At 43.9% G+C, this 26,995-nt stretch overlaps 1 protein-coding gene across 1 annotated transcript in view; it reads right to left on the bottom strand.

The window, feature by feature from the left end:
• cntn2 (contactin 2) overlaps nt 1–26,995 on the bottom strand; it is a 148,745-nt gene that overhangs the window by 54,223 nt on the left and 67,527 nt on the right. The window contains exons 5-13 of the mRNA XM_061688467.1: nt 8,316–8,411; nt 7,938–8,150; nt 6,488–6,590; nt 6,209–6,390; nt 5,954–6,096; nt 2,919–3,048; nt 2,658–2,808; nt 1,352–1,479; nt 876–1,051 (exon numbers count right to left, since the gene is read on the bottom strand). Coding sequence (XP_061544451.1) covers nt 876–1,051; nt 1,352–1,479; nt 2,658–2,808; nt 2,919–3,048; nt 5,954–6,096; nt 6,209–6,390; nt 6,488–6,590; nt 7,938–8,150; nt 8,316–8,411 — 1,322 coding nt within the window. The remainder of the gene's footprint in view (nt 1–875; nt 1,052–1,351; nt 1,480–2,657; nt 2,809–2,918; nt 3,049–5,953; nt 6,097–6,208; nt 6,391–6,487; nt 6,591–7,937; nt 8,151–8,315; nt 8,412–26,995) is intronic.

The raw sequence follows: 26,995 nt of genomic DNA, 5'->3' as shown, positions 1-26,995 counted from the left end.
TTAATGATTATTTGGCGGCACGGGGGCCGACTGGTTAGAGCGTCAGCCTCACAGTTCTGTTCAATCCCCGGCCCCGCCTGTGTGGAGTTTGCATGTTCTCCCCGTGCCTGCGTGGGTTTTCTCCGGGCACTCCAGTTTCCTCCCATATCCCAAAAACATGCATTAATTGGAGACTCTAAATTGCCCGTAGGCATGACTGTGAGTGCGAATGGTTGTTTGTTCCTTTGTGCCCTGCGATTGGCTGGCGACCAGTTCAGGGTGTACCCCGCCTCCTGCCCAATGACAGCTGGGATAGGCTCCAGCACCCCCGCGACCCTAGTGAGGAGAAGCGGCTCAGAAAATGGATAGATGGATGGATGATTATTTGCTAAAAACAATTAAGTTTATCAGTTTGAACATTAAATATCTTGTCTTTGTAGTGTATTCAATTACATATAGGTTGAACATAATTTGCAAATCATTGCATTCGGTTTTTATTTATGTTTAACACAACGTCCCAACTTCATTGGAATTGGGTTTGTAACTACAGCTCTGTGTATTTAGTTTTATGGTCAAAACATGAACTACACATAAATTTTATTTTTCACATAGTTCGGGCAGGTTTCGAACCACTTTGTTTTTTTACTTGAGTTTTATACAAGAGAATTATGAGAAGCACTTTGTTGGCAACTAACTTAAATAAAACATGGAACTACATCCACCCCTTCTCTCCAGTGGAGTGAAAACATTCCAAATACGAACAACTGCTCATACAGTAGTTGACTGTGCTACTGCTTTAAAGCCTAGATGTAAGAAATGAGTCAATGACTCAATCAAATCCCCTCTTCACATCCCTCAACACTAGCTATCTATAATAAATCTCAGCATTCACTCACCCCTTCTACTCGATGGTACGGCCCTGAAGAGTCCTCCAGGTCCAGCACAGCCCCATTGAGGGCCCAGGTGAAGGTCAGGTCCATGGTGGGATCATGGGAGGCATGACACTGCAACGTCACATTCTCACCCTGATTGATGTCAGCGTTGGAGGGAGCCAGTGTGATCTTGGTGGCATCTGTTGGTTTTGACCACATCAATCTTTTTTCAAGCATCTCACATCAATGAAGAATTAGTAAATCCAAAGTAATGCGGTAGATCATTATATCTGCAACAGACAGTATAATTGTTTTCTTTTTGGCAGACAGGCTTTGGATGCTCGGCATTTGCTTCTATCCACTGTGACAAATACAAATGGACAGTCGTAAATAGTTATTAGTTGTTTCAAAGAAATGTATGATTTGGTCTCCAAAGACAAATATTTCAAAGAAAACTGATGTCTCTGTGTGTGTGTGTGTGTGTGTTTGTAAAACTATACCTCTGACAGACAGGTGTCCTGTGCTGTTAGCTTTGCCAAGGTAATTCTCAGCAAAGCAAGTGTATTTCCCTTCATCTGCCCTGCTGATGTTAGTGATCCACAAGATGCCATCTCGAGTCACAGTCACCCTGAGCAGACATTTAACAAAGTCAAGATGGGCTACAACTTCAACTATGACATATGATTAAATATCTGACAGTATCTGAATTTCGCTGAAGAAAAAAATCTGCAGTCAAAATGATGGTGTTTAGTTGGAGTTCTTGGATATTTGTGCATGGATTATCTGCATTAGCCTCCATGTTTAGTTCTAAAATCATGTGACCATATTATCTCTCGGGCATCACTACTCCACTCCTACAGACCCCATTGCTCTGACATCACACATTCGGAAGGTGATAGTTGTTCATAAAGGCTTTTTCCAATGCACTTGGTTTTCCAGCACAAGCTTGCCTATATTTGGAAGTGGTTGCTTGGCACCCTTCCGGGAAGTAGCACGGATGCTTTTCTGCTGGTTGGTCTATTGCTGTTAGCACTCTGAATCACTCCACCAACGCTTCTCCTATCGGATGTTCCGTCTGACATCAGCGCAATGCCGCTCCCAAGTTTAACATTTTCCACCTCAAGGCGCAGCAGCGCGAAAGATAAACGCCCACCCTGACACGGCGTTCCGTCGTCGCGCCCTTGTAGCACATACACAATGAATGGGTTTGTCGACGGCGCGCTGTGCACAGCTAAGTGCAGTGTGAAAAGGCCTTAACGTGTCTGGGCCTGGCCCACCCAACTGAGACCCTCTGCGATGGTTACTATCCCTATTTAGGTGATATGGAGGCTGTTAGCTGTTTGCTAAAACATTCTCACTGACACTAAAGTGCATCTATTCTCTATATTGATTTTTTCTATCCAGGGTCAATGGTGCGCTGGTGTCCATACCATGAACAGATTGTAACCATATTGATTTTGTAAAGGAGCAAAACAAACTGATGTTTGCCAGACGGAAAGGCCCAGGTTGTAACTTGGATCTATATGTCAATTTAAACCTTCTTGAGCCAGGCATGCGCCCTGTGAATATTCTCATTCATCCAGGTCATTTCATTTTCAGGGCATTGAATCGATTGTAACTGGATTGTTCTGGTTGTCTTAGAAGACGTTTCGCCTCTCATCTGAGCAGGCTTCATCAATTCATGTAAAACATGTTTTTGTTTCGCTCACCGTCCACACACTTTCTTGCGATGTGACTATAATCCCCTTTTTTATTGTACAGTAAAATGATTCATATCATAATCAAGAAATTATTTCGTGTAAATACCTGCTACTGTTGATGAGCAACTCAGTCCCACGACTCCAGAACAGGCTCGGCTTAGGGGCTGCTCGTGGGCGACATTCAATTATCACTTGTCCCCCTCTGGCTGCAGGGATCAGTTTCCGCACGGGGTTTAACCTGAAGTCTGGAGCCTGAACTGAAACAGGTAGGAGATACAGAATGGAGATGATCAAACTTTAGGTAAAGAGATGGGTCAAAGGGGTACAATTTTCAAGTAGCTCTAATTAAAAGGTGCATTTGTCCTACCTTGGACTCGTAGCTCAGCAGTAGAGTAGATTGTTCCATGCTTGTTCTCAGCAACACACTGGTACATCCCAGAATCTTCCAGGTATAGGCTGCTGATCTTGAGACGAGCTCCATTTACTTCTACTCTATCCTGGACAGTTCATTGTTAAGTGGATGGAGAGAGAAAAGGGTGAGGAAGGGAGGTTAAAAAGCAGAAATGGGGGAACTTGAGTCAAAAGACTTGACTCGTGTCGACTTGAGTTGCCAGTTTTATAACTTGAGACTTGCTTGTCAAATACTTAAGAAAGACTTGACCTGTCTTTAGACTTGGTAGCCAAGTGACTTGACTTTGACTTGAACTTACACGACTTGACGTCATCTCGTTTAAAGTTGGAAATCTGCATTTTAATTAAGACAGTTTGACATTTTTTTTTTTTTGGGGAAAAAAAAAAATGAAAAAAATAATATTCATACGGTGAGCGACTGGTTAGCACATCTGCCTCGCAGTTTTGGGGACCGGGGTACAAATCCCGGTCCCGCCTGTCTGGAGTTTGAATGTTCTCCCCATGCCTTGGTGGGTTTTCTCCGGGCACTCCGGTTTCCTCCCACATCCCAAAAACATGCTTGGTAGGTGGATTGAGGACTCTAAATTGCCCGTAGGTGTGAATGTGAGTATGAATGGTTGTTTGTTTCTATATGCCCTGCGATTGGCTGGCGACCAGTTCAGGGTGTACCCCGCCTCTCGCCCGGAGATAGCTGGGATAGGCTCCAGCAGCCCGCGACCCTAGTGAGGATAAGCGGTAATGGAAATGGATGGATGGATGGAAGAAAATTATTAAACAGTTTGCATTGTTGCCCACTTGTCAGTGTGAAGTAACCACCTGCGTGAACAACGATGGAAGGAGCACCAAAGATAATAACATTTGGATTCAAGGATTATGTTGTCGATTAAGTCTGCAAAAAGAGGATGGTCACATGCATGGTTTGCAACTCGCGCAATCAGGACAAAAACGACGGCGTCGAACTTCATCCGTCACCACAAAACTCTCAAAGACAGGTAAGCTAATTTAACAGTTTGGCTAGCTTGTCAAACATTAAGTTTCATAGACTGGTTTGGGACGATTAAAAATAAAGAAGGATAATGAAGTAAATGTGAACGTTTTAGTACAGCTAAGTAACGTAACTAGGAGTGGGCCGATTTATGATAGTTGTCCGAACCTTTCGTTTCGGTTCATAGGTACGCAAAACTCTATTTTTCTCTCTCTCTCACTCACTCTCATTTACTAATGTGGTGTGCACTCTACAGAAGAAAGTAGTGCCTAAAATACAATGCTAACCGCTGAATGCAGAAGAAGTGAAGTGGCGTTGCTAGCAGTCAGTTGTGGAGATTTATATAAAAAAAAGAAAAAAAAAAAAAAAAGTGTGAAGACATTTGCGGGTATTACCAAAGAGTTAGAGCTAGAAGATGCCAGGTGCATTATAGGTCTGCTGTATCGAATCACTTTGCATTACAATCACGGTGATAAAAAGTCATTGACAAAAGTACGTTCCAAACACTTTGATAGACTACTGACCGTGTTTTTTGAAGTCTCACGATTAAAATGTCATCTGTTGTTTCGGCCCTGTGATAAAACTGTCTGCACTATGTTTTTCAAATTGAGCCCATAGCATTAGCTTTAATCTAATGACATTTGTCAATTGTCCAAAACCAGTGCTTTTAAATAAAAATCAAACCCAACTGAGTGATTTAATTAGTAGAGGACACAGGAGGAATGCAGATTTTGTTCACATTACTTTTTTTTTTTTTTTTTTTGAAGGATGGCAACATTTTTATTTCGTATTATTCCGTTAATTATGAATCTCTTTCATTCTCCATTAGCCCATTAGGTACACACCTAATTACTGTATATTTGACCAACAGAAAACTGTCTTGGCTTTGTTTAATGGTGTTCTCTTAAGAACCATAGGAGTTACTAGGCTGTCACCACAAAGTACACAGCATAGTTTGTTCAGAAATAATGTTGAGTTAATTTGAGTTTGAAATAAAAAATAAAAAGATTCAGTGCAATACATTAAATCAATCATACTCTCAGTTGTTGTTCATTTTTGTTGTTCAACTTTTGTAAGGTGTGAATACTTTTTTTTATGTGTTATGATTTAGGGGCAGCACGGTGATGACTGGTTAGCACATCTGGCTCACAGTTCTGAGGACCAGGGTTCAAATTCCGGCCCCACCTGTGTGGAGTTTGCATGTTCTCCCTGAGCCTGCGTGGGTTTTCGCCGGGCACTCCGGTTTCTTCCCCCATCCCAAAAAAACATGGGGGGTGGGTTGATTGTAGACTCTAAATTGCCCGTAGGTGTGGATGTGAGTGCGAATGGTTGTTTGTTTATATGTGCCCTGGGATTGGCTGGAAACCAATTCAGGGTGTACCCCGTCTCTCGCCTGAAGAAAGCTGGAATAGGCTCAAGCACACCCGCGACCCTAGTGAGTAAGTAGTATGGATGGATGGATGTTTTTATGGGAAAAAAAGATGTGAAAAATAATTTTATGACCGCTCAAATATATGTTGCAACTGGAGCAAATTTGTATGACATGGCAAGCAACTTGCTTAACCCAAGTAATGACTTGACTCGACTTGCTTGAAATTTCATGGCGACTCGACTTGCTTGAATCTTTCCCACAGTGACTTGGGACTTGCTTGAGACTTAAAGGTTATGACTTGAGACTTGCTTTTCACTTGCACATGTGACCGACTCCCACCTGTTAAAAAGTGAAAAGAAAATCTTTTCACATTAGAATATTTAATACCAATTGAGGGTGATTCCAAATGATTCCACATATACTTCTTTCTTAGCTGCCTGAAAGGAGACAGAAATTCATGGTTTTCTCCCTTATTATTTCTTTGAACTTGTATACAGCTCTTCCTTTTGTGAAATGGGTTGTCCCATAGGTCAATTTAGATGCTTATAGGAACATTTTTAAATAAAATAAAGAAACAGTGCAAAATGTATGAATTTTATGGATAAATAAATTTTAAAAAAATTCTGTGTAGTACCTGTGCCTGTGTAGTGAGCGGCTGTCCATTGCGGAGCCAGCGAATGGAAGGTCTGGGTTTACCAGCAGCCACACAACTCCAGTGTAGCTCTGAACTAATCTCAACTTCAGAGTCACTCATCACCTGCAACCAGTCTGGCTGAGCTGAAGCACAAAAAAAGAACTGCATGGAGAATTACATTACAGTATATTTAAAAGTGGTAATGTGAAAAAAGAACAGTGATTGACTGCAAAGTAAATAAATGCGAAGAAAAACCTTGCACACTAATGCGGCCCTGGTACATGTCAATTCCCTCAGAATTGTGGGCTTCACACTCATAGACACCCTCGTCATCAAAGGAAAGGTCTGGTAGGATGAGAGTGGGACTCTCAGCACTAGAACCTGCCTTGGATGGCATTAGTCCATCCACCTTTTTCCATCTCAGTTTTGGAACTGGGCTACAAGAGGAAATGGAGAGATAAGTAAGTGCCCGAAGTGAGACCAGATTTAGGACAAAAGTTTAAGAGAAAACTGGAAATATGTTTTGAAACTTACTTTCCATAGGCAAAGCACTCTAACTGGGCAGTGTATCCAGCAAGGGCATAGGTCTCCGCTGGAAAGCGCACTTTGATGCTTGGAGCTGACTTCTTTGGATTGGCTACAGTTAAACAAGAGATTTATTTCATTGAAATCGCTAATTTCTTACTGTTGATGATAATGATAATTAGTGGTGTGTAAATAATAAATTGGTTGCTTGCTAGAGATCCTGAACCACCATATGTGATAATAATACCCAATTCTGGTGGTATTATCTGCGACTGGCTGGCGATCAGTCCAGAGTGTACACCACCTCTCGCCTGAAGATAGCTAGGATAGGCTCCGGCACGTCCGCGTCCCGAGTGAGGATAAGCGGTACAGAAAATGGATGGATGGATGGATGGTGGTATTATGTGCCTATAAATGCTGAAAAGGGTGGTGTGCCCTCTCCAGGGAGGGCACACCAGATCCTGCCCCAAGTGGAGGAGTTCAAGAATCTTGAGTCTTGTTCACGAGTGAGGGAAGAATGGAACGGGAGGTCGACAGGCGGATCGGTGAAGCGTCTGCAGTGATGTGGACTTTGTATCGGTCCGTTGTGGTAAAGAAGGAGCTAAGTCGAAAAGCAAAGCCCTCAATTTACCGGTCGATCTACGTTCCTACCCTCACCTATGGTCATGAGCTGTGGGTCGTGACCGAAAGAACAAGATCCTGGATGCAAGCGGCCGAAATTAGTTTCCTCCGCAGGGTATCCAGGCTCTCCCTTAGAGATAGGGTGAGAAGCTTGGTCATCCGGGAGGAGCTCAAAGTAGAGCCGATGCTCCTCCGCATTGAGAGGAGCCAGATGAGGTGGCTGGGGCATCTGATTCGGATGCCTCCCGGACTGGTGAGGTGTTCCGGGCACGTCCCACCGGAAGGAGACTCCGGGGACGACCCAGGACACGGTGGAGAGACTACGTCTCTCGGCTGACATGGAAAAGCCTCGGGATCCCCCCGGAAGAGCTGGAGGAAGTGCCTGGGGAGAGGGAAGTCTGGGCGTACCTGCTAAAGCTACTGCCCCCGCGACACGACCTCGGATAGCGGTAGAAAATGGATGGATGGATGGATGGATGGATGAAATGCGCATACAAAAAATAAAAAAAAAGAATGCTGAGCCAACCATGGTGAATTAAAATTGACATCTTTTTGATTTTTTTTAGAAATCCCCAGCAGTATTTAAGTGGATGAAAGCACAATAAAATTGTAGTTGTCCTATTTTGGATAAGTTGGTCAATTACTATTTCTCCCCTTTATTACTTTGACAAAAACTGAAGAGATAAAATTGAGATGCCTTTTGGAACTCATGTTAAGATCATAAGTACTGTGATGAGCACATTTGTGTGCCATTTTCAAAATTACTTGGGGCTACATCAAAAGATCACATTTGAGAAGGTCTTGGTGTGCTCAGCAGAGCACTGAGCTTGCATCTTACCTTCAGGCAGCACAGTGAGTTGGTTAGCTTTGCTGAAGGTACTCTTTGTACTGATGTCCATGTTGATGGTAGTAAAGCAGAAGTAGTTTCCAGTGTCGTTGGGCTCCGCTTTTGCAAGGTAGAGATTACCAGTTACCTGGGATACAAACCAGCGGCCATCATCTTTCTTGATGAAGTTAGGAAACTCATTGAGGAGCCACCGGTAGGATAGAGCTAAAAAGAGAAAACATTGACGTTTATCTTATTAAGCAACAGTGCATGTAGAAAGCAGTATACATGGTGTGCATTTACAATACCTTTTTGAGTAAGTCATGCTACAGTATATTCCTAAAAGTCCGAAATATTGTATGCAAAGGATCCCCGACATTAAAAAGATACCTGGGTAATGTGGAGGAGGCTGGCATGCTAGGAATGTTCCAATGCCTTCATAAGCTGTCTGAGGACTCCTGCTGTCTGGAGGGAAGTCGTGAAGGTCTAAAGAAAAGAAACAATCGTCATACGAAAGAGAGTAATAAAGACCATTCAAAGGCTGGCTATTTGGAACACACTAATCGGTTACAATGTGCAAATTACTCAAATTAAATGACATTGTATCATATCAAACATCACTAACAACAACTTTCCGAAAGCGCTAAGAATTTGTTTCAGAATGAGTTGGAGTCTATCCAAATTAATTTGGGCGACCCTGGACTGGTCACCAGTCAATTGCCGGGCAGAGTATAAACATCCACAGAGTATAAACATCCATTCACACTTTCAGTCACACCTATGTGTTATAACTTTTGTTAGAAACAACTATGATGTTACCTTGAGATACAAGTTTAATTTATTCCATGACCACACTCTTAACTCAAAACACTCATATCTCAATTAATATTTTCCCAATGAAATGAATAGAAATGCCATTAATCAGTTGTAGCCCCCCCAAAAAAGTGTTGTAATGTGTATTTTAATGAGTAAAAATAGCCCTCCAAAATATTGTACTTCTGAGGACCCGGGTTCAAATCTTGCTTCACCTGTGTGGAGTTTGTATGTTCTCCCTGTGCCTGTGTGGGGTTTCTCCGGGTACTCCCACATCCCAAAAACATGCATGGTAGGTTAATTGAAGACGCTAAATTATCCGTAGGTGTGAATGTGAGTGCGAACGGTTGTTTGTTTATAGTTCTCTGCGATTGGCTGATGACCATTCCAGGGTGTAACCTGCCTCTCGCCCTGAGTCAGCTGAGATAGGCGCCAGCACACCTGCGACGCCAGTGAGGATAAGCGGTATGGAAAATGGATTGAGAGATAAAAATATAGAAAGGACATCATTAAATAGAATAAAAAATAATTTAACAGATTTTTGTTGCACTACATCAATTGAATACTGATTATACTGGTGTGCCTGCCTTGGCCATCTAAGACAGACAGACTTATGGTATATTGTTCAATGAGGCATTATTATGAATATCACTTTCAAGAGGTCTGCCAGCAAGGTCCACTGCTGGCCAACTCAGTCCCGCTAAGGAGCGGAGTTCCGAGCCCAAGCGGGCGTGTGCGTATTCCTCAGCCGGGCCAGAGGAGACGAACTCGAGTTTTTGTATGTGACCGGATGTTCTCTAAAGCTGGACAACTTGCATGAAGAAAAATGTAATCGCCTGAATGCCAAGACATTGGAAAAAACAGTCTTTTTGAAGAAATAAATATATAAATAAATGTAGAAGCCTGCATATGACTATAAATATGATTTATTGCTCTCAAATTTATAGTGGAACTGTGTAAAGCTCCAGGCTTGTGTTCCTATTTTATTTTCCAGCTGACAAATCACATGTATAGTCATCTGCAAGCTTCTGTTGCACAATCTATTTAGGTGTCATCATCAATATACAGTATTCAAATGTATTGAAATGTACTTGTATATAATAAAACTCCCTTCCTCAAAGACTGTCTGCAGCCAGGTTGGCATTGCAAATGATAAGTATATATATCCAAGATGGCGCCTACCAGTGTGGTCGCCTCGGTAACGCGCTCTCTAGTATTGTCTTTGTTTTTGTGTTTTTCGTCCGTCTTTGGAGACCTTACACGACTCACTTACACAAGGGGAGACCTGCTAACCATCAAGGAGGCTACTCCGGACTTTCTGTCACCAACTTTCGAATATCCGCTCAGTTTTTTCCCAGAGTTACTCACTGGAGCGGCGTCCGCGGTTTTCGGCGCATGGAGACGGAAGCGGCGCCGCAGAGGGAAACGAGCCGGCATTCAGGTGAAACTCCGCAAGAGATGACACAGATTGGCGTTCCCGTCGATCCACCTCGCGAATGTACGCTCCCTACCCAACAAAATGGACGAGCTTCATCTTCTGTTAAAGACCAGTAAATACTTCGGACGTTCCGCGGCCATGTGCTTCACGGAGACCTGGCTTTGCGACGCTGGACCCGATGGCGCCATCATGCTTCCCGGCTTCAACATTCATCGAGCGGACCGCGACATGGAATCATCGGGGAAAACAAGCTTACTAAAGAAATTAACATTGCAAAGAGGATCTATGCAGCAAAGTTGGAAAAACAGTTTAGCGCAAACGACTCTAAATCAGTCTGGCATGCATTCCAATCACTGACTAATTACAGGCGACAATCCCCCCAAGCTGAGAACAATAGCACACTAGCCAACGACTTAAATACCTTCTACTGCAGATTTGAAAAGGACAGTTTCACACCACACACCCACCCGGCCGCACCCGCGACCACAACCACACCTCTGACTTCTGCGTTAACCATCCATGAACAGGATGTGAGACACATCTTCAAACAACAGAAGATTAACAAAGCGGCAGGCCCGGACCATGTGTCCCCATCCTGCCTCAAAGTCTGCGTGGACCAGCTCGCTCCAGTCTTCACTCAGATCTTCAACAGATCTTTGGAAATGTGCGAACTTCCATCCTGTTTCAAACGCTCCACCATCATTCCAGTCCCCAAGAAACCTGCAATCTCGGGTCTGAATGACTACAGGCCTGTCGCTTTGACATCTGTGGTCATGAAGTCCTTTGAACGACTCGTGCTGGACCACCTCAAGAGTGTCACAGGTCCCCTGCTGGACCCCCTGCAGTTTGCCTACCAAGCGAACAGGTCTGCGGATGATGCAGTCAACATGGGACTGCACTTCATCCTAGAACACCTCGACAGTGCAGGGACCTACGCGAAGATCCTGTTCGTGGACTTCAGCTCAGCGTTCAACACCATCATCCCTGAACTCCTTTCAACCAAGCTTCTCCAGCTCAGCGTCTCACCTGCCATCTGCCACTGGATTTACAGCTTTCTGACGGGGAGGACACAGCAGGTCAGGCTGGGGGACGCCACCTCATCCACACGCAGCATCAGCACTGGGGCCCCCCAAGGTTGTGTCCTCTCTCCACTGCTCTTCTCTCTCTACACGAACGACTGCACCTCAGCGAACCAGACTGTCAAACTCCTGAAGTTTGCAGATTACACCACTGTCATCTGCCTCATCAAGGACGGTGACGAGTCTGCATATCGACAGGAAGCGGAGCGGCTGGAGCTGTGGTGCGGCCGACACAACCTGGAGCTGAACACGCTCAAGACTGTAGAGATGATCGTGGACTTCAGGAGGCATCCTTCGCCACAGCTGCCCCTCACGTTGTCCAGCTGCCTTGTGTCAACCGTCGAGACCTTCAAGTTCCTGGGAATTACAATCTCTCAGGACCTGAAGTGGGCGACCAACATCAACTCCGTCCTCAAAAAGGCCCAGCAGAGGATGTACTTCCTGCGGCTTCTGAGAAAGCACGGCCTGCCACCGGAGCTGCTGAGACAGTTCTACACAGCGGTGATCGAATCAGTCCTGTGTTCTTCCATCAGAGTCTGGTTTGGTGCTGCTACAAAAAAGGACAAACTCCGACTGCAACGGACAATCAAAACTGCTGAAAGGATTGTCGGTACCCCCCTACCCACCATTGAGGACTTGCACGCTGCCAGAACTAAGACAAGGGCGTGCAAAATCCTCTCGGAACCTCCGCACCCCGGTCACCAGCTCTTCCAGCTCCTTCCCTCAGGTAGGCGCTACCGATCAATGCAAACTAGAACTAGTAGACATTCCAACAGCTTCTTCCCTCTTGCGATCAACTTCTTAAACACCTAACCTATAATTCCATTACAATAAGATGGCAATTTTTTGACTTGAGTTCGTTGTCACATGTGGGGCCAATTATGTATTACTCGTGCACTCACTGTAGTTGTCTCGCCATGCTGCACTATTTGCATATACTGGCCACTCGTGCCAGAGTAGCATCTGCTCCATTTGCACACTGATTGAGGAGTATCTGTAACATTTGCACAACCAACATTGTCCCAGATGATCGCACTACTCGTCACTTTAAACCGCATACACTCCTTGAAGTCTCAGCGCCCTTTGCACAATGGTCATTGCACCGGACTATTGCAATACTAGTCATTCGAACTGCTCTAAGTGCTAGAGGACTCTGCATCTTTTTGCACAATTGTTTTTTTGTCAATGTCTTTATGTCTCCAAAGTGTTCTGTAAATTGACTGTCTGTTGTACTAGAGCGGCTCCAACTACCGGAGACAAATTCCTTGTGTGTTTTGGACATACTTGGCAAATAAAGATGATTCTGATTCTGATATATTATCGGAGACAAATTCCTTTTTTGGACATACTTGGCAAACAAAGATGATTCTGATGAGAATCAGTTCTCAATTGCCTAACCTGGATAAAGATTTAGGTTTTAAAGGTATCAAAAATATTTGAAATTTAGATTAACATGTAAAATAAGAGCGGCACGGTGGTCCACTGGTTAGCACATCTGCCTCACAGTTCTGAGGACCAGAATTCAAATTCTGTGTGGAGTTTGCATGTTCTCCCCGTGCCTGCGTGGGTTTTCTCCAGGCACTCCAGTATCCTCCCACATCCCCAAAACATGCATGGTAGGCTGATTGAAGACTCTAAATTGCCCTTAGGTGTGAATGTGTGCGCGAACGACTGCACCTCAACGCACCCGGCTGTCAAACTCCTGAAGTTTGCAGATGACACCACTGTCTTTGGCCTCATCAAAGACGGTGACGGGTCTGCATATCGACAGGAATTAGAGCGGCTGGAGCTGGGGTGCGGCCGACACAACCTGGAGCTGAAGACGCTCAAGACTGTAGAGATGATCGTAAACTTCAGGAGGCATCCTTCGCCACAGCTGCCCCTCACGCTCTCCAACTGCCTTGTGTTAACCTTCGAGACCTTCAAGTTCCTGGGAATGACAGTCTCTCAGGACCTGAAGTGGGCGATCAACATCAACTTCGTCCTCAAACAGGCCCAGCACGGCCTGCCACAGGAGCTGTTGAAGCAGTTCTACACAGCAGTCATCGAATCAGTCCTGTCCTGTGTTCTTCCATCACAGTCTAGTTTGGTGACGCTACAAAAAAGGAAAAACTCCGACTAACTGTATTAACTGTAACTAACTGTAACTGTATTACTCGTGCACTCGACTACGACGACTACAGTGCACTCACTGTAGTCGTCTCGCCACGCTGCACTATTTGCATATCTGTTGTTGACCAATACTTGCCACTCATGCCAGAGTAGCATCTGCACCACTTGCACACTGACTGAGGAGTATCTGCAACATTTGCACAATCGACATTGTCCAAGATTATCGCACTACTCATCACTTTATACTACATACATTCCTTGAAGTCTCGGCGCCCTTTGCACAATGGTCATTGCACCAGACTATTGCAACATTAGTCATTCAAACTGCTCTAATTGCTAAAGGACTATGTATCTTTTTGCACAATTGTCAAAAAAAAAAAAAATAATAAATGTACCGGCATTACCAGATTACTATCAACCTTTTATTGTTCAGTGACTACTAGAGTGGCTCCAACTACCGGAGACAAATTCCTTGTGTGTTTTTTGGACATACTTGGCAAAATAAAGATGATTCTGATTCTGATTCTGAATGGTTGTTTGTTTATATGTGCCCTACAACTGGCTGGCAACCAGTTCAGGGTGTGCCCGAAGATACCTGGGATAGGCTCCAGCACGCCCACGACCCTTGTGAGGATAAAGCGGTACAGACAATGGATGGATATAAAACGAGACATTAACTTGAAAGCTTGAAATACCCACATCTTTTAGATCCTTTAGGTGTCAGCAAAATTATTCTCATTTGCTGAAGCTACCCTGAACTAATACTGTAAGTGTGATGGAAACACAAACCACATGGGCTACAGGAACCTTTTGCTACCAGGAACTCAAAGTTCCTGGTCCGGTTGTTGGAAAAGCCCCTTATGTGACAAGTGCACTGTATTACCAAATCAATTATATTGGTGTTTTGTGCCTTCATGTCAGGATAGCTTAGCAATTAGCATGGCTTTTCCGTTTTTGCCTCCCCACTCCTCCTCCTCCCTTCATGATAACACTTATAAGACGCATGGTAAGAAGTGTACCTTATTCGTTACCGTGGAGGCGATTATTAGTTACTTACAATGCGTTGACACCAGGAGAAAAAATAGCATGCACCAAACAGCTGTTCAATGTTTAATACTGTATATACTATATTTAAATAATATACTGTTTATTTCTTCGAATTCAATTATGAAATTTTTAATAGCCACAGTGGCCCAGCGTCTCAAGCGTCACGATGGCCGGACACGATGCCGTACTGACCAGTAATGTTAGATGCTGGATTTTTTTTTTTACGGCCGGAAGACTCAGACTTCAGTGATTTTCAGAACATGACAGCTCTGGTTTTACTAAAACAGTATGGAGGGGGTCAAGTTAGTGAGTAGAGGGCTTGGAGCAGAGGTGCGTAGAGAAGCCAAGTATTGTACTTAAGTAAGATTACTGTTACTTTTGAATAATATGATTTAAGGAAAAGTAAAAAATAGTCCTCCAATAATTACTTGAGTAAGAGTGAGACAATACTCAGTGAAAAAAAATACAGAGTAACTCGTGAGTAACTTCTAACTTATTTTTTATTCAGAGTATGAACGTCAAAAAATAACTAAATAAAATGTGAATGCGCAAATTCAGATATTGCTGAACAAAATCACAATCTAAAACCAAAAAAATATAAAATAAAATAACAAATGAAGGAAAATTACACTATAAGAAATGGTCTTATACTAATATTGTTTCTACGTTTCTAATTTTGACCAAGATAAGTCATTTTCAAAGTTTTTCCACCATTAATGTGACCTAGAATTTGTACAACTATAAATAAATACCAAATAAATCAAAAATAAACAAAATATGCATGTGCAAATTCAGATATTGCTGAACAATGTCACTTTATCAAAAACATCCACCATCCATTTTCTTAACCGCTTATCCTCACTAGGGTCACGGGCTGCTAGAGCCTATCCCAGCCATCTTCCGGCAGGAGGCAGGGTACACCCTGAACCGGTCGCCAGCCAATCGCAGGTGTCGGGTGGGCGGCCAGGCCACACACATAAGCAATGGTACAAAAAGGTTGTAATTGGCATATGTGGCTGGGTTAATGTGATTGAGCTTAGCCCCAGTTTCAATTCCTGGTTCAACCACCAGAGGTCGACAAACCAAATTAGATCATAAAGAAAGAGTCGCCAGGTCAAGCATAAGTCTTCTTATGTATATCAATGCTATTAAAACCCCTTGTCATAGTAAACAAACACATCCTGAGGTCAACTGCTTATATAATCAATTGCTTGATGTTATATCCTTGAGATAATTTTGATGATTCTCTGTGATGTTATAATTCAGATGTTCTTTTGGAAATCAGTGATAAAAAGTACATCAAGCCTAATAAGGCTGTTATATATTATTTTGATTTTTGTATTACTAATGTACAATGCTTTGGAACAGCTTTTATGCAAAGATTATAACCTGTGTAAGGTTGTCTCTCTCAGGCAACGAAGCACACGAATGCTCTACGAAGTAAGCACGGACCTGTTGAAATGCATGAGAGAATTGTATTCACATGAATGTATAAATATTAACTGATAATTAACATATACACATGTCTTGCAGAATGCTTAAGAGATTAACGAGAAGTGATGAAGTGTATTGATTGTGTTTAAGACATATGAAATATGCTTGTCATTGAATGGATGTATTATGTTTGTGGTCAATAGTATTTACTGTGAACCTATTTTGGGTGGGCAAAAGGGAGGTCAAGTCGGGACACTGAATGAGTAATGGAGAGATAGGTGCTTTCCACTCCAGTCAAAAAGTTAGGACGCTGAAAGGCGGGAACAGAAGTTATAAAAATCCCCCACACTGACAAACGGGGCTCCTGACTCTCTCGAGATAGGGAGACACACGTTCTTTTTCCCCTCGCAATGCTCAGGGACAAGCTGGCAGGAGGACTTCATTTTTTAATCTTCTTATTTAATTGGGTAAGACAAAAAGGATATTATAATAAGGTAACTAATAGAACCTCTATTGACATTGCGCGGAATAAGGGAAAAGGGCTAGTCAGCTGTTCAGGTATTCTTGTGTCCAAATTATCTTATTATTAATTGGCGTTACGGCTCCGTAGGACTTGATCACTCCTTAAAAGCTCACTCAAAAAAGGTAAATACTTATTTTGTGATTTATTACTTTTGAACAACTTCTATTTCATTCCATTTTTATTATTCTTATTATTGTTCATTTTATATCGCAAACCCATACTGTCATATTATCAATCTAACCTTGTGTAATCACTGAAATAAATACCTTGCTTTAATTCTATTCTATCTTTGTCATTCTTATAATGAGAATTAATCTCGACCTTAACACTCAACCTCTTATAAGTGATTGAACTTCGACGATACCAATACCACCGGGTCGTATTACCATTCCTAAAAAGAGTAACTCATCCAAATCGCCTTCGGCTCAATACCAACACCAATCCGTACGGTCCTAACAAGGACTGTTAAATTTACTAGGTCTTTAACAAATGCCAACGATTTATAAGGGATGAAGCTGCCGTAAAAACGGAGTACTCATTTTAATTATCCTTTCACTCGGTGCGGTTACTCATCAAGGGGTGATTAGTGAGGGCAGACCGGATTGGCTCCGTAAAACTAAAGGCAGTGAGCACACCTAGGCGAATTCATCTCGACACCGGCTTAACAGCTCCTCGTCCTCTCGCGCTCACGGCGTTGGTGCCGGCCGGGGGAGAGAATAGGGGGGAGCTCGACCCTTTAAACGGAGAGCCGGTCAGGACATTTCTCCCGATTAGTCCTGCGGGTAAGGGAAATCTGATATGTGGCGCCCAACGTGGGGCTTGTTATCGATTTTTACTGGAAAATCGGGATTGATAATAGTCCCAAAAAAGAACCCGAGTAGTGGCTTCCTAGAGTGATGGGCACAAAGCTTGGGAAGCGATACTCGTTGACAAAATTTCATGTCAGACGACCCTGAACGGGCACGAAAGTAGTATCTTTGAAGAACATTGATTCATGAAAAAGGACTCTTATGTACGGGTCTAGAGTGTACTTGTAACAAAGGAGATAGCACTGTTTCGTGTCTAAGAAACGACAACCAGCCCCCCTCAGGATATCTCACACTCTAGAGTGAGTGGGAGAGGCCGTTCAAAGTGAATGGACATTATCGGCGACCTGCTGCTCTGGTCGGCCGTGAAGCTACTGATAGCGAGTTTGTTAGAGCGTGCTGCGAGGCGCTCAAGGGAGGGAGGGGCTGAGTTGGGGGATGGAATAAGCAACCGGTTTAGGAAAAACAGGGCTTATGGTTAAACTGTATCCAACCAACTAACCGAGAAAGAGAGACTAACCAAGACACTAGTTAGCGTTAGTACTAGTCTTTCGAAAGCTACCTAGTGGTGAACTAGATTATGAGTCTGAACTATGCTCTAGGATATCTAGGTTTCCCGTGGTGGCTGCGGGTACCCATCGTTTGTGTAGGTTACGTTAGATTTCCATTTTTGACTCATTTCCCTTATTCCTTATTATCCTACTGGGGCGTACCTGTGAGCATTTATCGCCCCTTTTCCATAATAGGAGACACCTTAACCCAGTTAGTCGACTTTGGTATTCCCTTGCCGAAGTCCCCTTTTCCCTTGCCCTTCCTTTTTGCCATGTTAGACAGATTTTGATTTTTCCACCAACAAGAATCACTTTGGTTTTTCTTCGAAAGTGGACAGATTTTGATTTTTCTACCAACAAGAATCACTTTGGTTTTTCTTCGAAACTGGACAGATTTTGATTTTTCTACCAACGAGAATCACTTTGGTTTTTCTTCGAAACTGGACAGATTTTGATTTTTCTACCAACAAGAACTACTTCAGTTTTTCTTCAAGGATGAACTGAAATTTATTTTTTCCTTTTCTTCAAATGAGACTGGACTTCGACTAAACCATACATTAACAGGGTGGGTCCCTGAACGCAGTGAGTAACCATCCCATCGTTTAGTAAAGAATGTTAGTCAATGGGGACAGGTGAAACACTCACGGCTAATTATTCTAAGTGTGTAGAGGCGACGCTAAAAGAGCGGAGCTGAGTAACCAGGAGCTGTAGTACGAGCCCATGACCCTATGCGCTACTGGGGGGTATCGGAAATAGGCAGCTCCACTCCTACAACAGAAGCGGGCTACGGCCAAGTTAATACGCTGAACGGTAGCGGGCTACGGCCAAGTTAGTACGCTAAGAAGAAATGTTTATGAATGCGGGAGAAGACGAGACCACGGGCCCCTCAGAAAAAAGAGAGGCAGTGGAGGAATCGAAGACCCGACCTCTAGGACAACATGAAATACCAATAAGACTCGTGCTATATAACGGGGGCTTGGAAGAATGGCCGCCCGGAGTAAGGAGAATGGTAGAAACGGAAAATCCATCCATACAACCCTTAGAACTCCCGACAACGGTGAAGAGAGCCGTTAAAGGACAAGGCCAGTTTAAAGCAGAGACAGCAGAAGAAACTGGAGTAATGACAATAATAGTAGACCACCCTAGAGAAGACTATAGTCGTAGAGAAGCTCCCCAGTGGATGGAGTGGTGGATAAGGATGATGGAAAGATACAATGTGGTCGAATTGGTCAGCACCTGCGTTGGGTTAGACCCCATAGTAAAAATGCTGGCGAATACAACAGAGATAAAATGTAAGATGGTGGACAGTGAAAGGGCAAGGGCAGTGCCCAGATACCAGGAACACCGAGATTACGTTCAGAGAATAAAAATGCTTGCGGAAAAAAAGAAAGTGCCGGGTCTCAACACCATGAGCGAAGAGGACTCATCAGATGTAGATCTGGACACGATCGTTATTCCCCAAATGGAACAGTACCATGAGGAACAAAGCAGAAAGGTAAGGTTGACATGGCAAATGACTCCTCTTATCAGAACAGAATCTTTGCCACCTTTGCCGAAGGAAACCAAGAAATGTAGAGCTGGAAATGGGGTGACTATATGCCACCATGTAGGGAGCCCTTGGGACATTTGCGGAGATGCCCTGGTGATATTCACAAGTAAGAGACTGAGACCCTATAGCAAAACATTTTGGACCGAGTTAGACCTTACAGCAGGAGAAGAATACATAACAGAGAAAGAACTAGAATTACAAAAAAGAGGATCGGACTCGAAAGCAGTTGTGATAACCAGTGGGGGAGATTCATCCTACTACATGATAGTACATGTCCCGGGGGAGAAGTGGACGACAGAAATAGACCTAACACAGTATGTGGAAGAAATGACCGAAGCGCTGGAAAGAGGAATTGACAGAGCTTTGGAAAGCGGAGCCGCTCGAATCGTAATAGATGTGAACGGAATAAAGTCGGAAAAAATGTCATGGAAGCTGGCTGAAACAGCAGCAGTCGGGGCTTGTAAACTGAGAGCATTGACCCCAGTGACGTTAGCCACCGGAGCTGAATTGGTGGTAGTAATATCACCAAGACAGAGAGGAGAAAGGGTAAATGTGGCAAAAGAGGAGCTGTTAACTCAGATGTTACAAATATCCCGAACTGAGCTACAAATTCAACAAAATCCCGGAGCTAAGCCCAAAACACCGCCTCAGCCAGCTCCACAGACAGAGAGCTACCCCATACCGCCGCCGAGAAGGAGGAGGGAGGAAGTAGAACAAGACCCAGAAATACAAAAACCAGAAGAGGACGAAGAACCGACAGGACTAAATGAGCTGAAAAATGGAGGAAGGGAACCTGGAAGAGGAGTAGTGACCTTTAGTCCAGCTACCTCCACTCCCAGATCGGGAAGCGATTCCTATCGAGCATTACCTCCACCGACGCCCTTATTCGTACCAAGGGAAAACCCGAAGAGATCACCTAACGAAGCAAGAGAACCATTCGGACAACCGCTGGCACCCGAAGATAGGAGTGGAAACGAGGGGGACCAAGAGGAAGAAGAATGGGTGTGTGTACCTCTCAGGGTCGAACCTGAAGCCGAAGGAAGGGAAGAGGATTTGGAATCACTGACTTCAGAAGCAGCTCCTAAAGATCCTGAGGACCGGCCTCCCAAAGTTGTCACCAGACCAACACATAAAGGAAAGAAAAACCCACAACCGATATTTAATATATACAAAGCCTCAGAGAAACTCGCCAGAGATATACAATTGGGATTTGTCCAGACTCAGGATGGAAGAAAGACTTTCGTACCAGAAGCGGGGCAAAAAGAATATCCATACCCATTTGTCTGGCTAGAGAGAATGGAGGAAAACATGACTTTAAAGGTAAAAGTCACCTATGGAGAAGCAGCAAATATTCTGCAAACTCCAACGTATCATACGTTAGTGGGACATATGGAGTTCACCAAGAATTTCAGAGAAGGCTTCGTGACAATAATGTATGGTATGCTACTCAGAAAACTTAAACAAGCGGTATATCAAAGAGCGCAAACTGAATTAAGAGCTGAAGAGGACTTGGAGGAAGACGCGGTGGCAATAACGGCCCCTGTTAACCCTGCACATCAGCCCTCCCAATACATAATACCGCTAGGAATGACAACGGTTGGAACTAACTCCATGTATCAACCAAACAGCACGGAAAGAGATATGCAAGAATTTAGGGCTTTGAAGGAATTGGTCCGGCCAAAAACTCAGAAAGAAACAGCCAAAGACTATTTAATTGAAATGTGGCCAATGGTCAGAGAAGCTCCTGGAGGAGAAATAGCTAAGAAAATATGGCTACAATATATTATTGTCAATCCCATAGGACCCAATGAAACATCACAACAAGTCTATGAGAGATGGGTGGATGGTGAAGATGAAGACGAAGAAGCTCACATAGTAAGAGCTAGGGAACAACTCAAACAAGGGGTCACATTATTAAATGTATGGCATAAAACAAAACAGGTCATAGCTCCAAGCAGATATGTTAAAGCGCTACGAATGATTGTAAAAGAAATGGGAAATGAAGCGACTTTCGTGAAAATGGCACCGGATAGCACGGCCCAAAAAATTGAAGCGTCCATTAAGCAGTGGGATCGACTGACTAAATTCTACGGCGAAAAGAGGAAAGCGGCACCAACTGACTACCGCTCGCGCGGGAATAACCAACAGTCAAACCAGAGAGTGACGCAGTCTTCCCAAAGAACAAACGAAAGTCAGAAACCAGCTTCCCAGGCAGGACAACAACAAACGGAGAAAAAGAAAGAATTTGGAGCGTACATGCCAAAAGAAGAATTCCTTAAAATGACACCAGAAGAAAGGAAGGCCCATCTTGAGGCTCGCAAAGCTGCCGCCTCAGGGGGGCCCAAAAAGTGATGGAAACCGAGGCGCGGGTCACCCTGGAAGGAGTCTATCGGACAGGGGATGAGCTCTATGCAAAGCTGGAAGGAGTACCCTATCTGGTGGACACCGGGGCCGAGGTGTCAATGACTCGTAAAACCTTGAGAAAAATTGGACACCTAAGAGTGAAAGTAGCTGATGGTTCTATTACCGAAATGCCAGTTGGAATTTGGAAAGGAATTGTGTGGATCATGGGACCATACAACCTATTGACACTGCGAGATTTAGAAGGGCTGAATAAGCCTAGGAAAAAACACCAAACCGCGAGAAAATTATGGAAGAAACTGAAATTGACAACAGTGAGGGTGGGACCCACCAAGATAACCCCAGAATATGAGTGGTATAAACCAGTAGATATCCCGGCAGTAAAAACCCAACAAATTCAAGAATGTAATTTGTCGCCAGAAGGAAAGAAGAAGTTAAATGAAATAATGGAGGAAGCCTCCGTAGCCCACTTTAAAAATTACTGTGGAGACCTAGGAACGAAGTACCTCCACACAATAAGTGGAGGAGTGCACCCGGCGGTGAGACAATACCCTCTTAACCCGGGAGCAGTGGCTGAAATGGCAATGATAGTGAAAGAATTATTGGCGCTTGAAATAATTCGTGAAGAACCAAATCCAATAACAAATAGCCCCATTCAGGCTGTCAAAAAGCCTGAATCGGTAGGAGGGGGATGGAGGCCAGTTATCAACTTTAAAGCTCTGAACCGCCGAACGGTGGCTAATCGAGCCAGCCTCATAAACCCCCAAGCATCCTTAAAAACGCTGAGAGTAAAAAAGTATAAAACATGCATCGACCTGGCCAATGGATTTTTCTCCTTAAGAATTGCCAAAGCATCGCAAGGAAAGACGGCATTTACACATAAAGGGAAATCATTCGTCTGGCAGAGACTACCCTAGGGATACAAAAACTCCCCAAATGTGTTTAAATCAGCAGTAATGGACGTTTTGGAAGGATTGCCAGTCACGATTTATATAGACGATATATTCATCGCAAATGATACGGAAGAAGAGCATTTGAACCTCTTACAGTCTGTAGTTCGAAGAGTGACAGCAGCAAGACTGAAACTCAATCTGAAAAAATGCCAATTTGCAAGGTTCCAAGTGGATTACTTGGGGTTCCAAGTGTCAGAGGACTTGGGACTTTCAAACGCTTATCGGCAGAAGATTGAACAAATCCTACCACCAATGTCCGAAAAAGAATTACAGAAGATACTCGGACTATGTAACTATGTTCGGGATCATGTCCCCCATTATCAAAAGTATGCAAAGCCCCTGTATGCCCATCTGCGGAAAAATCCCGAAGAAGAAAAGTCTAAAAACTGGGATTGGTCAGCAAAGGACCAAGAGAACTTAGAAGAATTAAAGAAAGCAGTGAGAAACGCTGTACAACTAGAACCAAGGAGTTTGGAAACAAGATTGATTGCCAAAGTGGAGTGTGATGAAGACTCAGCTATGGTGAGCGTCAGTAACGAAGGAGCTGGCTTGGTGACTCTATGGACTTATACCCTGAGCAGTGTGGAAAAGAAGTTTCCCCGGGAAGAAAGGGAACTGGCAGTCCTAGCCAGGTACTGGGGTACGTTGAATGACTTGGCCCAGGGACAAGGAATAAAGGTCATCACACAAAGCCAAGTCCATCGGTTTTTACGGAAAGACACCGTCGAAAGCACGAAGGCAACCAATGTGAGATGGGGGAGATGGGAGGATATCCTACTGGGCCCTGATTTGGAAATAGGACCAATAACCCCCTCGTCAAAGAAACGAGTGAAACCAGAAGTAAAAGTTGAAAAACCATACGAATGGATTCTCTATACTGATGGGTCGAAAAAAGGTGAAGACCAGTCTGCCCACTGGGGCTTCATTCTTAGACAAGAGGGAGAAGAAAAGTGCCGTCGCAAAGGCATAACCCCTGGCAGTGCCCAAGTTACTGCAGTATTAGAAGGACTGTTAGAAGCCGTAAGGCTACACGTGCGACGAGTAAAAATAGTAACGGACAGTCACTATTGTGCACAAGCTCTAAGAGAAGACCTGTCCATTTGGGAAGAAAATGGATATGAGGGAGCGAAGGGCAAATCAGTAGCCCATACAGAATTATGGAAAAAAAGGTACCTTACCCACAAGAAAAGAACTGGAAAGACTGGAACTTTGGATCTCAGATAAGAAAGTTCGAGCCGTGTTGCGAGAATGCGAGCAGTGTAATAGATACAACGCAGGACGCCGAGGGAAGCGAGCTGAAGGATTAACTATCAAAAGCACTGTGCCATGGGCATCAGTCTGCATGGACGTGGCAGGCCCCATGGGAGTGAATGGCGCAAAAGGTGAGAAGTACCTAATCGTGCTAGTGGATTCGATGTCAGGACATTTTGGATTAAAAGCAGTGCGGAAAGCTAATGCTAGAAGTGTGATAAAGACATTAGAAGAGGGATGTATGTGGCTAGGAATACCAAGAGAGCTAAGGACTGATAATGGAACACATTTCAAAAACGCTGCGGTGGACAGGTGGTGTCAAAAATGGGGAATAACTAGAATTTATTCACCGGCCTTACACCCCCCAGGCTAATGGTGTGGCCGAAAGAACCATTGGTTTAGCTAAAAATTGGCTAGGAAAAAATGCTAATGGAAAAGAATGGAGCGAAAGATTAGTGGAATTAGTCAAGGACTTGAATGGGAGGAGCAGGACTGGAAGGCCATCCCCCTCAGAGGAAGTGAATCAACGCCCCTTTGTCGCCCTCGACATTGGCAGAGTAAAGGAAGAGACAAGTCCCCAAAAAGAGAAATGCCCATTACAAGAGGGACAGCGAGTATGGGTCAAGTCACATTGTGCATCTGACGAGCAAGCAGTGAAGACCAAATATGAAAATCCTGACATCGTAGAAGAAGTATTGGACAGAAACACAGTGCGCCTCAAGGAGAGAGGGATCCAAGGGGTAGAGCAGCTTAAACCAATACCAGTCGATTCAGCTAGAAGCCGAAATAGAAGAAAAATATGAGTACTGAAGGGGAAGAAGAAGTTCCGCCTTTTGTCAAGTTGGCCATGATGAAAGGTGTTGTGGTCACACGAAGGACTACGAGTGGAATAATGGCTGGAAGAGCATTGAAACTTTTGGATAATGCTAAAAAAGGATATCTATACGAAGGAATAGAGAGTTTGTGTTGGCGCCAGGTGAATCAAGACTGCGTGGCCTGCGGAAGAACCGAATCACAGGCGGACAGGAGACATGAGATAAATCGGAATTGGACCGCAGGATCCCCGACCTTGGAGGAATTGGGACCAGCAAAGGTACTTGACGCTTACATTTGTGAAAGATGTAGAGTAAGAGATTTGCCGAGGTTAAAATTCTATGCTCAATGGGATTGGAACCCGCAAGAAAGTGAGGAACAGAAAAACTGTGAATGTTGGTGGAATGGAGCAATACTACTACATTGCGACCACTGCTGGAGGAGAATCCAGAAAGGAGCATTGATATTAGCTGGTAAAGCAGAGGGATGGCAAGTAACCAAAGCGGAGACACCAATAAGCTGGTTACCTCCCATCTTAATGTCCCCTACAAAAAAGGGGATACATAACAGGAAACTAGATATGGGACTATCGAATCTACTTAAAATGAATTGGCCAGAGTGGGCAGAAGACGAACGCCCCGCAAAAGTAGTAGAACATTCGGTACCAGTAGCAACTAAGGTACAATTGGATCCTCAGTACACCTCAAGGAGTGGAACGTCCTGGGAAGTGATAATAGGTAATATTTTAGCCAATGAACATACCCCAATAATCTCCTTGCCCAACATTTCACACGACCGGGAAATGGGAAGAAACGGCTTGTATACCCATCTTACGCTGTTGGACGTAGCTACCAAAAGGTTAGAGTATAAAGAGAAGGTTGCCACACTCCAGATGAGTCCCACGACACCGCACCTGGAGGATCCAGACCAAACAGCAGTGAAATATTGGGTGGAAGTCAGAGTTAGGGTAGCCATGGTACCCTATGAAGGAATATACTCCATAGGAATGGAGTTGTCAGTAGGAACAACTGTCAGAGGAATGGAAAGAGATTTAAGAGGGAACCCTATGAGGGTCTTAAGTAAATTAAGTGGAAGGACAGAATTGTTAACGCTGGCAGAAGAGGCAACAGCGCAATTAAGAAATTGGCAAGAGCCAATCGAGGCTGGCTCAAACGATTCAGAAGACAGCGACGAGGAGATTAATAGTTTAAAAGAACACCTTGGGAAAAAGAAGACAAGGTGCCCCCACCCTGGTTGTAATGGGGAAGGGCATATACTTCCGGAAAGGGCTAAACATCAGTCGCTAAGAGGATGCCCAAGATATAATGAAATATGGCCCAAGAAATACCATAGTCCGAGATGGAGGAAAATAGGACAAGTAATGGAAGCAAGGAAAAGCGCTTCGAAGGATGATGAGGATTGGACGCCAGAAATGACCAAAAAGAATAAACGGCGGAAACCAACCGCGAGGAAATCCTCCCCAAAAAAGGAGGAGGCGCAGGAGGCAGAGGAAGACAGCCTAACACCAACGAGTGAGGTTAGTGAAGAAAAATCTAAGAGAAAGCTCTTTCATCTGTGGAAGAGGCCAAGCGACGAGTTAGCTTCCTCGTCAAAAGAGAATTAAATAAAACTAAAAGAAGAGAATTAAGTGCGCGAATTAGAAGATTGTGTAATTAGATTGGAAAGGCAAAAGGTTCTATAAAAAATGAAATTGGAAAAAAGTTGTTGACAATTGCAGGAATTATACGATAAAGAAGAAATAATTAGGTTGAAGACAATTGAATTATAAAAGTTACCCCTTAAAAGGGGAGGGGCCTATGTGGAGGTGGATATATATAATGGGATCGACGCAAGTTGACTGGTGCCAAATCCCTAAAGCGGCACAGTCCCACACAGCAAAAAGAAGAAAGAAAGGAATGGATCAACTGAATACCCTGAGAGCTCGCACGACTGACTTAGAGGAACAAGCGTCAAACCTAGCAGAGGCGTTAAGACTCATGCTGACCGCACTACAAGTAGTACAACAAGGACAAGAGGAGATAACAGCTCTCGTGTTACAGCATCGAACCGCATTTATAGAACAGAAACCCTTTCTCACCAATTTGGAAGAATTTACAGAGAAAACAACTGAAAGGATAATTACTCTAGCAGCCGAGACAACTGACCTGGCCCACAGGTTGGACGAAGTAGAAAGACAACTGGATCATTGAAAGGGATATTCGCCCGATTTCACGAACCTAACAGACATTCAAACTATAAAGAAAAAAGCCTCCGAGGAAGCGACGCTCCACGGAAGATAAAGTTGAAGAATGTCAGCAGAAGTTGATGCAAGGAAAGCCC

This window comes from Phycodurus eques, chromosome 10, assembly GCF_024500275.1.
Source record: "Phycodurus eques isolate BA_2022a chromosome 10, UOR_Pequ_1.1, whole genome shotgun sequence".
Classification (NCBI taxonomy): Eukaryota; Metazoa; Chordata; class Actinopteri; order Syngnathiformes; family Syngnathidae; genus Phycodurus; species Phycodurus eques.
This window is presented reverse-complemented; position numbering and strand designations above follow the sequence as displayed.